The sequence below is a fragment of the Pinus tabuliformis genome, chromosome 7, assembly GCF_031772625.1.
Source record: "Pinus tabuliformis cultivar Carrire ecotype Pingquan chromosome 7, CPIR1, whole genome shotgun sequence".
In the NCBI taxonomy this organism is placed as follows: Eukaryota; Viridiplantae; Streptophyta; class Pinopsida; order Pinales; family Pinaceae; genus Pinus; species Pinus tabuliformis.
This window is the reverse complement of record NC_142293.1, coordinates 440,183,144-440,201,456: the sequence shown is the minus strand read 5'-3', so window position 1 is coordinate 440,201,456 and position 18,313 is coordinate 440,183,144. Positions and strand designations below refer to the sequence as shown.

The 18,313-nt window shown below is 37.6% G+C and overlaps 1 protein-coding gene across 1 annotated transcript in view; it reads left to right on the top strand.

Moving 5' to 3' along the window:
* The window catches only part of LOC149247863 (metal ion-binding protein), a 359,567-nt gene that overhangs the window by 171,135 nt on the left and 170,119 nt on the right, over nt 1–18,313 (top strand). Inside the window, exons 8-10 of the mRNA XM_089458307.1 lie at nt 13,390–13,523; nt 13,618–13,677; nt 13,860–14,095. Of these exons, the coding sequence (XP_089314433.1) occupies nt 13,390–13,523; nt 13,618–13,677; nt 13,860–14,095 (430 nt within the window). The remainder of the gene's footprint in view (nt 1–13,389; nt 13,524–13,617; nt 13,678–13,859; nt 14,096–18,313) is intronic.

Here is an 18,313-nt window from a genome sequence, read left to right as displayed (position 1 = left end):
TTACCACGTGAGATCTTTGAGTATCTTCGACAAAAGCTTGGTATTCTTCCAGGCTCACATTGATACAACCCAACGGATAGGGGGAGCAGAGGCAGATTACAGGTAAGAAGCAAAAGGGGAAGTCACCCTTTGCCATTGGATGTCAAAGGAGGAGAGAAAACATGTCAGAAAGATCGGAGGCATGGAGTCAAGGGGAGCAGTAATCACAGGGGGAGTTTGTGTGTTGCGATCAATGCCAAAGGGGGAGATTGATGAACTATGGTTGTCATTGATGTCAACCCAAGCAACAAGTAGTGGAGCTTGGCCTTTAAGGACAAAAATGACAAGGAAATTTAAGGACTTTTTGGTCAATATCATCTTCTTTGGATTCCTCTTGTCATGTTGATTCTATTGATATGTGGAGTGCTTTGTGCGCCCTCATGGTTTGAGAGATATGCCCAGTCAAAGATGATAACCCCATCTTGTGGTCAACAACCCCAAGGGTTGATGATGTGGCATAACATCATAGACACATTAAATAAAGAAGTCTCTATGATCAAAGGTCAAAGTTCCAATGATGTTAACATTCCTTATTTTGCCTAAGTCCAAAAAATTTATAGGAGATCAATAATTATTTAAAAGGATTAAAAATTATCTAATATTCAACCCTAGGCCGGCTAGGGTTTTGGACCAATTTTAAAATTTCGTTTACCCTCCAATCCTCAAGTCGGGCACCTCACATGAAAGCCCATCAAATCTATATAAACACACTCTTGTTCTCTCCAAAGGTCAAGCAAGCAATTCGTCTATCTCTTGGATTTCTCCTAAAACCACTTGGATTCGCTCCCAAATTCGACGGAAACCCTCCAGCTCCTCTCCCTCACCTCTTCTCCTCCTCCGCGCGCAAACAGCAAAATGACATAAAAAAAATCGATTTTCGCCTATTAAAAGCCCGCTGCCCCGTGCCTCTGCGATTTTTTCAAAAAATCGCGATTTTTCCGAAAAAATCGCTATAAAAAAAAGTCCGCGATTTTTTGGTATAAAAATCGCGATTTAATCGGGCAGAGGAAAAAATCGCGATTTTCCGATAAAATCGCGATTTTAACAACACTGGTTTTTCAACGCTTAACATTCATTATCCTTGAAGCAGACAATGGACTATTGTCCATAAAAGACCATTCTGAGCTTCTGTCATCCTAACCAGTGTCAATATTGAAATTTTGTGGAAGTATTACATCCTATGCTCAAAGGAGAAGTATCATTGATTCAGGTACCAGCTATGTCACAGGGTTCGCCGAACTTGAACCTTGAGGTTCAAAATTCGGCAAATCTAAAAAAATTGAAATTCGTTCAGGTTCGCCGAACCCCATTCGAATCGAATCGAATTCGAACCTCAACGTGAACCTGAAGGCGAATTTAATCGAATTTGAAAAAAAAATTTGGGGTTCGATCTTAGGGTTTGTAGGTTTTATTTAATTATTTAGCAAAAAAACCATGGGCACACAATGGTTTTCGGCAACCCTGTTCCCGCCAATTTTTTTTGTTTATAAACCATGCCGCTGAAAGGATTTTCCACAAGCTAAACAGTGAATTTCCACTATCGACTCTCGAGCAGAGTGTGCAGTGTGAATTTCTGAGTGCCGTGAGGATCGATCTAAGTGTGACTCGTGCATCTTGCAAACTCTGCATGTGAAATTATTCCGATCATGATGTCATCAATGCATATGCCAAAATCCAAACTTCATAACGTGTTGTTTTAATCTATATTTTATGTATTTTTGATCCCCGATATTTGTGGTCAGAGAGATAAGAAATTCTGGCTTCTCATTTTTCATTTTTTTTGCCAATCAAATAAATTATTTTAAAAAGATAAATACTAAAGAAATTTATTAAATATTTCTTTAAAATTATAAAAGAATTAAAAATCGTTTAATTAAAAATTAATATATTTTAAATGAAAAAAATATATATTAAAAAGAATTATTTTTCCAAAGCGTTAAAAATTTGTTAAAAAAACAAAGAATAAAGTAGGTTAAGGAAAATTACTCAATGAACTCTGGCTCGAAAATAAAAACAAATTAAGAAAAAAATAAAAATCTTTTAAATAAATTTTTATTCAAAAAAAATTAATTTAAAATAAAAGTTTATTTACATTTTCATTTAAATGATTATATATTAATTATAATGTAAATATGTAGACACATTAAATATTATTAATGTAAATGTTTTTATATGAGAAAATTAGTTTAAATTTATTTTAATTTAAGAAAATTGTCAGGCTAGGCAGTAACTCTCCAAAGGCAGTAAAACTGATTCGTCTGATTATTCCATAGGTAGGTTATTGTTATATACATTAGGAGTGATTGTTCAGTTCATCTCCCGATGACTGTTCACATTCCTGATTTATTTATTTACAAATTCCCCCAATCATGAAGATTAGGTGTCAACATTCCCCCCCTTAATTTGAAGGGATGTTGGTGAGTCCAAGCATCATTCTGAATCGTTCAAGCTTTTCCTTTCCAAGTGCTTTGGTGAAGATGTCTGCAATTTGCTCATTTGTGGAACAATGATGGAGATGGATTGTTTTGGCCTCAACATGATGTCGAATCAGATGATACTTAGTATTGATATGCTTTGTTCGATCATGGAACTTTGGATTCTTGGCCAACTTTATTGTAGAGGTGTTATCAATCATGAGTGGAGTTGATTGTGCTTGTTTTACCTGCAAATCTTCAAGAATTTTCCTGAGCCACACAATTTCTTTCGTTGCTTCAGCTGCTGCCACGTATTCTGCTTCTGTTGTGGAATCTGCTGGAACTGATTGTTTGCGTGATCTCCAGGAGACAGCTCCTGATCCAAGACTCATAGCATATCCTGAAGTAGATACCCCAGTTTCTTTGTCTCCATCGAAGTCTGAATCAGAGTATCCAATCAAGCTGAAGTTGTCCACCTGTGTATACTTGATTCCAAGGTCTTGAGTTCCCTTCAAGTACCTTAGAACTCTTTTTGCAGCAGATCAATGTCCCTCACAAGGCTTTTGCATGAACCTGGAGAGGATTCCAACAGTAAATGAAATGTCTGGTCTGGTAGTAGTGAGGTAGATGAGACTTCCTACAAGCTGTCTATACTTTGTTGCTTCCTCAAATTCCTTTCCTTCAACAGATGTGAGCTTTAAGTTTTGTTCCATTGGAGTAGAAAGAGGATTGCACTCTGTCATGCCAAATCTGTTTAACAAATCTCCAATGTATTTCTTTTGAGAAAGAAATATGGATTTTGGATGTTGGGTTACTTCAATGCCAAGATAGTAATGAACATAGCCCAAATCAGTCATTTCAAAACTTTTCCCCAATTCCTTCTTTATGGATGCAATGTAGCTTTCATTGTTCCCTGTCATTAAAAGATCATCTACATATACCACAAGATACACAACTGTTTTGCCAACTTTCTTGACAAATAAAGTTGCATCATCAAGATCAAAATGATTGAAGTTGAGTTTCAGAAGATGCTCAGTTAGTTTTTCATACTAGGCTCGCGGTGCTTGTTTGAGGCCATACAAGGACTTCACAAGTTTGCATACTTTATGTTCATGTCCTTTCACAGTAAATCCTTCAGGCTGGGACATAAAAACATTCTCTTTTAGATCTCCATCCAAGAATGCAGTTTTTACATCTATTTGATGGACTTTCCAACCGTTCTGAGCTGCTAGTGCAAAGAGTGTCCGGATGGTGGCCCATTTTGCTGTGGGGGCAAAAGTTTCCTCATAATCGACCCCTTCCTTTTGTGCAAAACCTTTTGCCACAAGCCTAGCTTTGTGCTTGTCAAGTGAGCCATCAGCTTTGTACTTGTTCTTGTAGACCCACTTGCAGCCAATTGGTTTGGTTCCAAATGGAGGATCAACCAGCTTCCAAGTGCCATTCTTTATGAGAACATCATACTCCTTTTGCATCGCTTCTTTCCATTCATCATGAGAAGCAGCTTCTTTGAAGGAAGTTGGTTCAAAATCTGTAGACAAGTTCAATTCACAATCATAAGTAACATCCATATCAACAGGTGAATTAGAGTCATCTACATCACCTCCATTTTGTCGGTTTGAATTTCTGGTTCCTGTTTTTCCAATTTCATCAGGATGAACACTTTCAAGTGTCTTTGTCAGCCACTTTGGGGGACCTTTCTGAGATGGTCCAGGCTGCTCTGTTGATTGAGTTGGGACTGAATCAAGATTGAGTCTCCCAATTCTATCAGTTACATCACTTAAAGCATCATCCGTTGTTGGAGTTTCATGCAGAGGAGATTGTTCTTCAGAAGAAGATTCCACATGTTGATCTAGTATAGGAATCCCCCCTTCAAGATGTGGAATCTGATTATCAAACTCTTGAAATGATTTCGTTTTTGCGAATCTATCCAAGCGATCAAGTTGCCGCTCAACAACATTGTCAGATTTGGATGATTCAAGAAAAATTACATCTCTAGATACAACAAACTTTTTATTTACTTCATCATAGAGACGGTATGCTTTGGAGGTGTTTGAATACCCCAGGAAGATACACTTACGACTTCTAGCACCAAGTTTGTTTCTATGTACCTTTGGTATCAAAGAATAACAGGTGGAACCAAAGATCCTGAGATGTTTTACCGAAGGAACATGTCCATACCATAATTCATAAGGAGTCTTGTTTCTTATAGCATTAGATGGACATCTATTCTTTATATATGCAGCACATAGAACAACATCAGCCCAAAACATTATCTTTACATTTTTAATAAAAGCATGGATCGTACCATATTCAAGATTGTTCTATTCATTCTTTCAGCTACACCATTCTGTTGGGGATTATAAGGCACAGTTGTTTGATGTTTGATCCCATGTTGGCGAAGATAGTTTTCAAATTCATTTGATGTATATTCTTTTCCATTATCAGTGCGAATAGACCCAATATGAGATTGTGCATCATTTTCAATCCATTTATGAAAATTCTTGAATGTTTGAAAGGCATCAGATTTGTTCTTCAATAAATAAAACCAACACATTCTGGTGTAATCATCAATAAATGTCATGATATATTTATTTCCATTTGCAGAAGGAACAGGCATTGGACCACATAAATCTGAATGAATGAGTTCAAGCTTCCTATGTGCTCTTGAATGTGAATCATGAAAAGATTGTTTGCTATGCTTTCCTAGAATGCAAGCATCACATTGCTTATGTTTCCTAGGAATTGTAGGCAAACCAGCAACACCATTTTTCTTCAATAAGCGGAGACTGTCATAGTTTAAATGTCCAAATCTAGCATGCCATAATAAACTTGATGGAAGTGTACCTTCTTCATGATGAGAAATATATGAGAAATGTTGTGCATGAGCAGAGGTTCGTTGCAGTTTGAGAAGTCTTTCTTCTTCTATTCCCCTCATGACAAGTGAGTGGTCAGATGCTTTTCTTACCTCAAGCTTGCCATCAAACATATGAATGGAGTGACCTTGCTGGCGGATGTGGACCAAGGACAGCAAGTTTCTCTTGAGCTGTGGGAGATATAGAAAATGATACAGAAGAAAGTCTGGAAGACCAGGCAGTTTAAGCCTGATTGTGCCAAGCCCTGATGGCTTGATTTTTGACTGATCTGCAAAGTATACTGCTCCATCAACATTGTCAGTGAAATCTTCAAAAAAATATTTTCTATGAGTCATATGACAGGTTGCTCCTGAATCAAGCAACCAATCATTTTTCGAAGAAGCACGTGAAGCATTAAGCAAATCTTCATTTACTCCAATGTTACATTGTGCCTCAATATAGTGAGCGGATTCAGGTGCTTTACCTTTGTCTGTATCATCAGTTTTACCTTTCTGCTGGTTTTTTTTCTACTCAATTTTGTCCCATGGTAGCTTGCATGTAGAAGCATCATGTGATCCATTTCGTTTGCAGCGAATGCAATGCAGATCTGCCTTTTCTCCTTGAGAATGTCTGCCCCCCTGCCTCTTCAGTATCTTCCTCTTCCTCTTCGTCCACCTCTTCCTCTTGTAGAATCTTGAGCAGGATGCTTTTCTTTATGAGCAAGGCACACAGTCTCTTCAGAAGATTCAGGGGCTGTCTTCTTTCCAAAGGCTTTCTCTCTTTCAACAAACTTTTTCACAAGAGAGTCAAAGGTTATATCTTTAAGATTTCCATTTGCTTGTAAAGACTCAAGATAATTGGAGTAAGTAGGATAGAGTGCCTTGAGAAAAGCAATAAGAGGGATATCCAGCTCAACCTTAGTGGATTTGATATCATGCATTATAGACTTTACTTCAGATGCAAGAGCAAGAGGATCATTATTTTTCAGTTCAAGAGTGAAGAGTTTAATCATGAGCTGAACAACTTCAAGTGCAGAATGTGAGTCATAGAGTTCTTTGAGCTTTTGTAAAGCTTCAAAGGCAGTTGAATATGATGAAATATGGCGACTTACTTCTTCATTTACAGATGTTGCGATTAATGCATAGGCTTTGTTGTTCTTGTTTTCCCAAATGACGAGCTCTTTGTCTGATGTAGGCTGCACTGGGTCATTGTCTGCTTCTTCGACACACACTGCTTTCCACAACTCATTGAAGATGATGGTGTGTTTTATCATCCGGGACCATTCAGGATAGTTCTCCTTGCCAGTGAGAACTATTCCTACCATAGAGATGATTGAATGCATTCTGTAAAAAATACTTCTGCTGATAAAAAAAAAAAACTTCTGCTGATATACAGTGAAATTGCACTCAAAAAGGCATTCTCAAAGGATTTCAAATCTCTTCCTTACGCTGCAAATTTATGCATTATATTTTCTTCAATCCTTCTAATGTTAGATAAAAGCATCAGCATACCATGAAAAAGTCTACAATGCTCAAAAATACCATGAAGAAGCCAACCTTCAAGATGCATTTGCCGTCATATATTCAAAGTGAAGTATTATAACCAACCAGAACACTAGTATCATGCTATGAATATAGTTATACGATCACTGCCCAGTGTTCTCAAAGTAGATCCATATGAACTATGCTAATAAACAATTGTTTGATCCACAAGGAAGTATAACAGTACTCAAAGCACATATACCACGTATTTAGAGTAGATTATCACTATCCACAAATCAGAGATGAGCGCAACAACGAATGAAAGTGAGACAACAAACTGTTGCAGAAGTGTGACTGGAGGCAGAATAAATCGTAGCTGGCGAGTGCAGAGATTTAGGGTCTCGCCGGGCACTTGGACGCAGCCCGGATGCTTTTGGAGAGCGGGGCAATCTGTGCCGAGCACACCTTCGATGGGGATCGTTGCCACTATGCGGCGCTCAATCTCAAGGTCAGGAGGCTCCTCAAGGCCTTCGAAGCTCGGCCCCCGCCCTTGGCTCCTCTCCAGAGCGCCCTCCGCGATGTCTTCGTTAGCTGCAAAGCCAATGGACTCTTTCACCACGAATATTCCAATACAGGGCTTCGGCTACGCCTGCACTACAATCTCCATCTCTATTTCTTCTAATAACAGCTCAGGAGCGCATACCAAAGAATAAACAAATCTCCAATATTAACATAACAAATCAGCGCAAATTCAAATCTACGCTTCAAGTTCTGCTTAAAACTTTAATGGATATAATCGAGATGTTTTCCAACGGATGGTTTTGCAGAAAAGATTCAATATCTAAAAGTCAATGAAAATGGAGGAAGTAATCAGTTTGTGAAGGCATTCTCTTTTCAATTTCGAATACCCCTCCTTAGCTTCTTACTGAATGGCCTGAACGCTTCAATGCTCAGGTCTACAGCTGCAGTTAGTGCCATGAAAAGTGAGTGCCACAGAGAGCCAATGTCTGGAAAATTAACCCGAAAAGAAAACCACGGAACTCGTGAAATCGATTCATTGACGTAAAGAGGAAACCGTTTCTCCAACGGGATGTACACAGAATAATCAAAGGAGGAATAACGCCTTTTTTTTTTTTTGAAACGTTTATGACATGGCTCTGACTGTTCAGAGAGCGACAGAGGCAGAGGCAGAGCAACGCTCTGGACAGAGGCAGTGGCAGCGCTCAAGATAGAGGCAGTGGCAGCGCTCAGGACAGAGGCAGTGGCAAACTATTTCAGGACAGAGGCAGAGCAGCGCTTAGGACAGAGGCAGTGGCAAAAATGAAGGGAGTTACAACTATTTTTAGAACTGGCTCTGATACCATGTCAGGCCAAGCAGTAACTCTCCAAAGGCAGTAAAACTGATTCGTCTAATTATTCCATAGGTAGGTTATTGTTATATACATTAGGAGTGATTGTTCAGTTCATCTCCCGATGACTGTTCACATTCCTGATTTATTTATTTACAAATTCCCCCAATCATGAAGATTAGGTGTCAACAAAAATTTTAAATAAATTATAAGAATATTATCAAATAATTATATATTTTTTTGTTTGCTAGGTTATGTAAGTCCTAAGATGATTGATATTGTAATGTCTAAGTTTAAATTTTGATTATGTTTTAATTATGTGATTTTTTAAAAGATTACTAGTATTTGACATTGTAGACATTCATTTAAATTTTGAAGATTGAAAATTATGTCATTTCATTTTTTCATTTGCAAACTACTATTGTGTATGTTTACATTTAACTAGATGTTAGAATGATTACATTAATCATGTATGTGTACTAATAAGAATTTGTATTCATGTGTTTATGGACCTATTTTGAAATTTTTATAATTTTGTCATATATATATATATTGAAAAATATGTATAGTTTAACCTAATGTCAAACCTCATAACTTGATTGGAAAATTCGAATTCGAATCGAACTTAATCGTTGTCGATCTCGAATTCGAACCCGAACCGTGTGACATTAGGGACTAGTGACATCTTTGCAAAGGTTATATCATCAGTGGCCTAGTCTTGCAGTAAAGGTTAATTGTCAGCAGTAAAGGGTGTTATCGTACAACAATTATCATCAACCAGCCTCATTGTTATCACAATTATTTACAGTAGGGTGTCATCATTACAACTGCATATTTGAAGTTTGGTTTCGTCATTTGAAGTATAATCACAATAGTATCAGTTGCAAGGATTTCATTGTATATTTGATGTAAACTAACATCTGTAAGGGTTTCTTGTCTGATCTGAAGTTTGTCAACAATTTTGTTGTTAAAGTAGTCTGATAGTAAAGGTTTGGTTTTGTTAGGGTTTCATTGTTCTATCATTTGAAGCAGTGTGGTCATTGTAAGTGGGTCATTATCCCTGGTACGGGAGCCTACATAGTTGGTCTCTTTTATGATCATTTTCAGGGTGCTTGCGTGGTGCAGGCAAGTGGTTGAAGTCACCTTCAGGTTGTAGCCTGCGAACACTTCAGGGTGGTGCGGGGCAAGTTGGAGCTTGCAAGGGTGCTGGAGCATCCTATCAGTAGCAGCTGATAAAACTAGGGTCTTGGAGCATCCTTACAGTTGGAGCTGGAAAATTGAATGCTTTTCTAGAGTACTAGGGAGCTGGGCCTTCCCTTTTTCAGTTGGAGTTGAAGCATTGATGTACTCATGAACTATTAGAGAAGCGTTCAATGGTTTTTCTCCCAGAAGGGTTTCCTTCTAAAATTTTTGTGTCTACTGTCTTTGATTCTGTGCACTATTGATTTATGGTTTTAATTTGATGCTGAAAATAATTAATGCTCTTAAAAGAAAAATTAACTGATTGTAATTGAAATACTGATTCACACCCCCAAGTGTTTCCAACTAGTGTTGTTAAAATTGCGATAATATCGCGATATTATTGTTTTATTGCGATAATTTCCCGTCGCCGATATTATCGCGAGTAATATCCGAAATTACCGCTAGTTTTTTTTATACCCGATTTTTTGGAAAAAATTGCGATTTTTTTCGTTTTTATCACGGGCAATCGGGGCAGCGAGGTTTTATAAGGGATGCTAAATGTTCGAAGTGCAATTTTTTTTGAAAGAAACAAATAATTTTTGAGTGGGGTAGCTTAATGATCAAATCTAGGCCCTAGTATTGATATGCTATTCATGGTAATGTTAAATTCTTAAAGTAAAAGTGACATTCTCCTTAATCTTCATTTTCATCTTTTTACTTAAATTTTTAACATTACCATGAAATGACTTAGGATGTTTGAGAGTGGTTTCGGCCTCATTGGATTTCATATGGAGAAAGTAGAATTTTAGATTTCATTCAAAATCCAGCAGGCTTATCAGTTTTTCAGGATTTCAGGATTGGGAGATTGTAATGTTCCTAGGTGACACCACCTGCTCGGGCTACCCCTGCGACCAGTAGAGGACGTGGTGTACCTCCTATAGCTCTTACTTCTAGTTCTTCAACTTCTAGAGCATAGCAGACTCCACTGCCAACTCCACCAGCACCAACATCTACATCTAGAGGGAAAGGGAAAGCTGTGGCATTTTCTCGCAAGAGGGGCAAAGGAAATCAATAGGATTAGACTTTATTTATTTTCTTCATTTTATTGTATATGACATTATGACATGATGAGATACATTATTATATTTTTTGTTGATATTTTGAGATTGAGTTGGGACTCAGGAGTCAGGACTTACTATTCAGGACATGATTCAATGTTATGTGTGATTTTAGCACTAGAAATGATATTAAACATCTTATATATTAGTTCTTTTTATCATATTTATGTGTCAATGTATTTATTTTATGTTGTAGATGGTTTAGATATTCAAAATATTGAAAAAAATGAAAAAAATGAAAATTTTTGTACCAAATAAGTTTTTCCTGATTATTTCCCGATAATTACGATTTTTTTTCCGATTTTTTCCTTGCGCCGATATTATCCTGATAACGATTAATGCAACATTGTTTCCAACAATAAATAGTGTGATCTAATTCACAACTCTGAAGATGAATTGTTCAATCTTCTCTTGCCATGCTTGAGGCACTTTTTTCAAATCATATAAGGATTTTTTTAAGTCTGCATGCAAGATTTTCATCCTGCACAAAACCAGGTAGCTGCTCCATATAGATCTCTTTGTAAGAAGGAACTGTTCACATCCATATGATGTACTTCCAACTAGTGTTTTAAGATTCGGCCGGCTCGGAACTGATTTGGCCGAGTTGGTACGAGTCAAGGCCTCACCGGGTCGACTCGGCTAGTGAACCAGTTCGGCCGGCCGGGTTGTTATCGAGTCGGCCCAGTTGTCTAACAACTCGGCCGGCTCGACCGAGTTCGAGCCTACTTAGCCGGGTTGGACGACAGCGGCTCGTGAATTAAAAAACAACGATTTTTTTAATTTTTTTTTGCTTTTGGGGGACTCCAAGGTTTTCACGATGATACTTTTATGGTTTTTTTGTCCCTAAATAAGTTTATATCGCTTGATCTTGAGAGGTTTGTTTATGTGGTATCACATATGTAGTAGAGATTCCTTAAGGGATAGCTTCATTCTTCTTCAAAAGCTTCCAATAGGTTCTTTGCCCCTTTCTTAAAGAAAACCTAACTTTGTGGCCCCAACCTTGGCCCTCCAAAGATGAGCATCGAGCCTTGAGTTGATTCCACGTGATGCTACACCCGTTGATGAGCCTCCAAATGCTAAAACACTAAACTTAAAAGCTTGGACATTGGACTATTTGATGATATGCCCAAAGGACTGAAGATGCCCCCTGGCTGGCCTTGACCCTATTTTGGTGGATGGTGCCTTCTTCCAAAGCACAGATGAGGATGGTTATCATTGAGATGACTTGGGAGGGCTAGCACATCCCTCTTTGATGCCAATGCTTACCCTTAGGGGTGCCATGTCACTCACATGCTTGAAAAGGGTGACATAGGGTCTCTCCTAGATGACATCATGGTGGAGGATGCACCTTTTGAAGATGTACACATGTAATTTGGGACTTTCTTGGAGTGAGGGACACTCTTGGACCCTTGTATTAGTTCCTTGATGACTTACAATCTATTTTGGAGGATAACACCATTTCTAGCCTCCTTGGTTATGTATTTTTGTTTTGATCTCTATATCATCATCATGTATGTATTGGACAGTGCACTGGGTGCCATTTTGATATAATGGATATATTCATGAGCATACTTTGATCATATGTTGTCTTCTATCTATATGCTAATGCTATGTGTTTGGAAACATGAATGAAAATCTTTAAAATTATGTTTTTTTATAGAAAAATAAATATTTAATGTATTTTTTACAACGACCGAGTCATTGAAATCGAGCTGACCGAGTCGATACCGAGTCGGAGTCGGAGTTTTAAAACATTGCTTCCAACCAAGACTAGCAGCAAGAGAAAGAGCAATTCAAACATAATTCATCTTGTTTGTAGCTGAAAATATCTTCATGTAGTGAATACCTTGTTAAGAAAAAAACCCTTTGCTACCAGGTGGATTTCATGTCTCTCAACAACAATGATGGAAGTAATCTTGGTCTTATAAATGCATTGTATTTCACCACATTCCTTCCTTGTGATTGGAAACCAATTCTCAAGTCTTATTCCTCAGCGATGAATGATATTCTTCAGTCAGCTGATTCCATTGAGCATTGTCATGTGCATCTGCGTATGTTTCAGGATCACATGTCTGCAGCACACGTTCCATGAGTGTATTATTAACATGCTATTTCTAGTCAAAATTCTTTCTTGAATCAGTGACATCACCTGTATCAATGCCAACAACATCAATGGCCTTTGTAATTGTTACCCACTTGAGATAACAACACTCCCTGGTAAAAGGTGTCTATGTGATGGGTTTACTATGGAAAGGCTCTGCCATATTGTTACTCAATTCACCATCAGATATTCGACCAGCAGTCTATTTATTAGGAAAAATTCAACGAGAAGTTGGTTCAGATACTCTAGTCGATTAAGGAATCAGACTAGGCAATTGAAAATTGAAAATTCAGAGTCCAGACTACTTGGTTCAGAAATCATCAACATTTTGACTGAACCATAGGAAGGAAAAGGACGGGAGCTCCCAAATTTTGCTCATCAAACGTAACATGCCATTGACTGATCACTTCTCACTTAGTTGAGTGATATAGTGGATAGGTTTTAGACTCTTCAGAGTAGTTCAGCATAATATGAGGCCATAATTCAACCTTCTTGCCAGTCCAGGTCAAGTTTTATCACTAAAGGTGGCACCCAAACAGATACACAGTCTTATTTTGGCCGCAGTTGCCTGGTTGACCACACACACACACCATCTGTTCTCAGTCAACTGACCTAGCTGAGTCTATTGCTGATTGAAATACTTTACCAGTCTGTTTTTGACTGCTCTCAAAAACCCTCAGACTGCACATTTTTACTTCAAGTTGGATTTAATTTTTTAAACATCCATCAGCGCATTCCAACATATTCTTGTAGTTTATTTGATGTTTACACTATTTAATTATTGCCAAGTGTTGAGAACAAACAATCTATCTGCTTTTTTAATTTTAATCATATTATTTATCTTATTATATAGGTATTCCAAGATCAAACTCTATGGGAAAAGTGTTGGAGTGTGGATCAGATATAATTGATGACATTCCAGATTCTGAAGAGGCACTGCGAAGAGGTGAATATACAGTTATACGGAGCCTTATTCGAGTATTAGAGGTAAACTTCATATTCAGGTTCTGTTTTAGGTAGTGTTTCTCATTTATATACTGCAGATTAATTGGATCCTCATCCTTTTTGAAAGTTTTTGCAGGGTGGTGTTGAAGGAAAAAGACAAGTTGATAAAGTTATAGATAAATGTTCTGCTATGCAGGTAAGAAGGCTTTATGATATCATTTACAGGAAGGATATTGTGCGAAATTTGCCTTACGAGACTCAAATTGGAATAGCAAAATATTTTTCTGAATTAAATTGAGGAAATATATTCACTTTTTTTTTCTGGTTCATTGTTTACATGTATAAATATTACATATTTTTACGGAACCTTTGGTACAGAACTTGCGAGAAGCTATTTCAGCTTATAGAAATAGTATTCAACGCCAACCAGATGAAAAGAAACGGGAATCGGCTCTTTCATTTTTTGTTGAATACTTGGAGCGCTACTATTTCCTTATTTGCTTTGCTGTGTTTATCCATACGGATCGCACAGCTCTATGTTCTTATTCATCCACTCAGAGCAGCTTTGCAGATTGGATGAAAGCAAGGCCGGAGCTATACAGTATTTTGCGCAGGTGAATACTTCACTAAATTGCAAGGATATTATATTTTATCAAGCAAATCTAGGTGCAGAATTTTCCATGACTGAAGTTTTGCTTAACATTTACTATTTTGTTAATGACCTATCTTAATTAAATATGCTGAGAAATGGTTCCACCCCAGTACAAGACTTCCATGCTGGATGCCATGTGGCATAGATTGCCTGCTAGCACCTGAAAGTTGAAACACATGAAGGCAAAAACCAGGTTTGTGATCATCAAGCATGATTTTATTTGCATGGTGGATGATCACTCAACCTATAGGAAACATCTATGGTACCCCAAGGTTCAGGGAAGGGTGCATGTGGGGACAGGGGTACAAGGTTCCAATATGGCTGGGTGATATCCCTCCAAGTTTTACGGGACAAAGGGATTGAGATGATAACAAAAATATAAAAAGTACACTTTTATTTTTGATGATTTGAAAAATATGGAAAGCTTGTTTTAAGTATCTAGATTATAAATGAATAAAATAAATGAATGTCAAATTAGATTAATTTTATTGGAAATTGATACGTACAGTTAAACATCAGATATTTCCATCAACAGATTTACGATTCATACAATACACTATACGCACTAATTCCGAGTTCAAGTATAGAGTTGATAAATTATAAGATCAGATAGATATATGGAAGACAACTATTTCAAATGGAAAAAAGCAAGCATATCAGTCTTCTATGATGAGAAATCAATCCTCCAAGTGTTTGTTTATCTTTTTGACAGTTTGTGTACATGCATTTGTCTGATTCTGCTGAGGGGAAGGCTTAATAGCTACCTTGCACTGGTTTTCAAGATGGTGAGATGCATCACCAGGATGGCCAAAAAGTACCCCCAAATTTTTCAGGGGATGGCAGGTTGGGGGCAAACATTAGTAGTTGTTTCAAGCTTGTATGCATAACAGGCTATATTAATAGTATTATGCACAACCCTTACAGTTGCCAATTCTGAAAAAGATTGAGCAATTTAAAAACGTGCTGTGTGACATTCTGATTTGCATGGTATGGGGAAATGGAAACACATATCTGAAACATGAATGCGCTGGAAAGGTGACCCCCTAAAAATTAGGGAGCAGGGAAATGCGATATATATATATATATATATATATCCGCACACTGAAACTTGAAGAAATAATTTAGGTTTTAGGTTTTAACATTATAATTTAGAATACAGATATAGATTCTTGAATAAATAACCAAAAAATCTACTTGTGAAAACTGAAAAGTAAATTTGCAATTTCACCACAAGATCTTTTAGACATTAGCTGAAAAATTAATTGCACATGCACATCAAAGGGCAATTATTTTTGGTCAAGGACCAGGGAAAAACCCACAAGGGTAAAACCAAAAAAATCAGATTTTATTTCTTCTTCTTGAAGTAAATTTTCACAACATAATCTATGGATAAATTACAGCATTTAGTGAACCTGCAGACCTGACTGTACAGTGTCGATACACCTGCTGTAAATGCTGCTGGTGTCACCTGTACAGCCATTGATGTGACCTGTACATCTGCCTTGATTTTCGTGCTTGATCTCCAACAGAAAATCCACCCTCTCCAACTCAGAAATTCAGCCCTCCAAGGAAGTGTTCAGACCCTCAACTCTCTCTTCTCATCATCTCATGAATCTCTCATGAATGAATGATTTGATCTCCTCTCTCTCAAAAATGACTCTCATGAATGAGTGATTTGACCTCTAACCCTCGATTTTCTTTTATAGGCTCTCATAAGGAATCAATGACTTAGATCAATTTTTAATTGATGATTGAGTTCATGATCCATGTCATTCTCACATGGATCTTAAAAATTCACTTTATGAGAAAACACAGTTGTGTTTTCTCATAAAAAAGACTTGGTTGCCCCTTGGCAAAGACTTTGAACTCTAAAGCCAACTCCTTCTTACTCAATGCTCACATGAATGACTCTCTCTCTCTTTGTCTCTCTCCATGCACTTTTCTCACACTTAAGTAATGCCCTTCCACTTTTAATGCCCCTTCAGGCTAGGCATTATAACATGAAGAAGACCTCCTGAGCGACACAAGTTCAACGCTCCCTCTTAGCAACACAGGTCCTTCTGGCACTACCATCACCAAGATCTTCTTCCAAACACATCACACTGTCTGCTATAGAAGCTCCCTCAGTAGCATCTAGTCTCCCCAATAGCTGCAAGCTTATCTCAGACTTGTGTAATGCAGGTGAGAAATGATGCTACTGTTTCATTCTTGTTGATCTTGGTACTCTTTAGCTTTTTCTTAAGCATCATAATCCTTCTCTTGCCAGAACTCTGATACATCTTCTTCATGAATCCTACATCTCGAATGCAAGTGTCTTGCTGCTAATATGAGGGACTATGTGATCTTTCACAGCATCAAGAATAATCCGTTTGGCTTGGATAATTTTCTTCTTGCACTCAGCTACTTCTTGCATCTCGAATGCAAGTGTCTTGCTGCTAATATGAGGGACTATGTGATCTTTCACAGCATCAAGAATAATCCGTTTGGCTTGGATAATTTTCTTCTTGCACTCAGCTACTTCTTGTAGATCTGTGGGAGGAGTCATAATGGTCCCCACAATGTCCCACAATTAGCATTCTTCAAGCAACAATCCAGTCCTCTCCTCCCATAGATTCCAATTCTCAGCTCCACATAATCTGTCCTCAAACCTTAGCTCTCCAATTCTTATTGCTTTAGAAGTAGCCATAACAAGTCACCAAAATGAAATACCCAGAAAAACCCCAAAAACTTCAGCAATCTCTAGCAAAACAAAGAATTGTCTTGAAAATATTTAACCACAGATTCTCTTATGAACTATCCTTAGTGCAAATTTTCAGCTGCTTATGCCTTCTTGCTCTGATATGATGAAGTAAAACCCTGAAGGGGAAAATCCAAAAATTCTGATTTTATTTCTTCTTGGTGTAAATTTACATAGTAGAATTTATGGACAAATTACAGCATTTAATGAACCTGCATACCTGACTGTACAACCTTGATACACCTGCTTTAAATGCTGCTGACATCAGCATGTACTGTTGCTGACATCACCTATATGGCTGCTGATATCACCTGTACAACTGCCTTGACCTGCATGCCCGATCTCAAGTAGAAAATATACCCTCTCCAACTCATAAATTCAGCTCTCCAACTAAGTCTTCAAACCCTCAGCTCTCTCTTCTCATTTTCTCATGAATCTCTTATGAACGAATGATTTGATCTCTTCTCTCTCTCCTTATAAATGACTCTGTCATGAATGAGTGATTTGACCTCTAACCATCAATTTGCTTTTATAGGCTCTCATAAGGAATCAATGGCTCAGATCAATTCTTATTTGATGGTTGAGGTCATGATCTAGACTACTACCTATTCAACAAAGTCAATAGTCAGGATTCTTGGCTGCCCTTAAGGATCTCTGACTGATGATAATGCATGGATCATTGATAGTGGAGCATCGAGACATATGATAGGTGAAAGTAGGCAACTTCACACACTATCAAAGGAGTCATCCTCCCATGCAGTGGAATTGGGTGACAACAAAAGCTATGCTCTTAGAGGCCTGGGATCTATATCATTAAAGCTGTACAATGGATCGAAGCTGCATATCAACAACATTCTCTATGTTCCAGGTTCGAAAAAGAATTTACTTTCTATTTCTTGTTTAGAAGATAAAGGGGAAAGAATTGCTTTTGTTGATGGAAAAGTATTGGTTTGGGAAAAGAACTCTAGTGTTGACAAAGCTAGGGTTATTGGAGTTCATGAAGGGAGTCTTTACCGGGTTATCATTCTATCTCCTCAAGCTCTTGTTCATATGGAAATAAGTCCCATTGAACTATGGCATCGAAGGTATGGCCATCTTCATTATAGGGTCATCCCCAATGTCACATGGTCCGGGTTTGAGTTCGGGTTCGACAATGATTAGGTTCGGTTTGAGTTCGGATTTTTTGATGAGGTTCAGATGAGGTTCGCCATTAGGTTCGTTTATATATATACATAGATATTAATTTAAATTGAATTATAGGATAAAATAGTAAGAAATGAACATCAATAAACATAAAAAATGCTATCACAAACTTGGAAACTACAAGGATAAATTACAAGCTTGAGTTGTGACATGAAGTTATGAGTTTTGATCTATGGACTTGGTCAATGGCTATGAGGTTCGATGAAGTTCACTGAACCTCAAAATTTTTTAAGGTTCGCC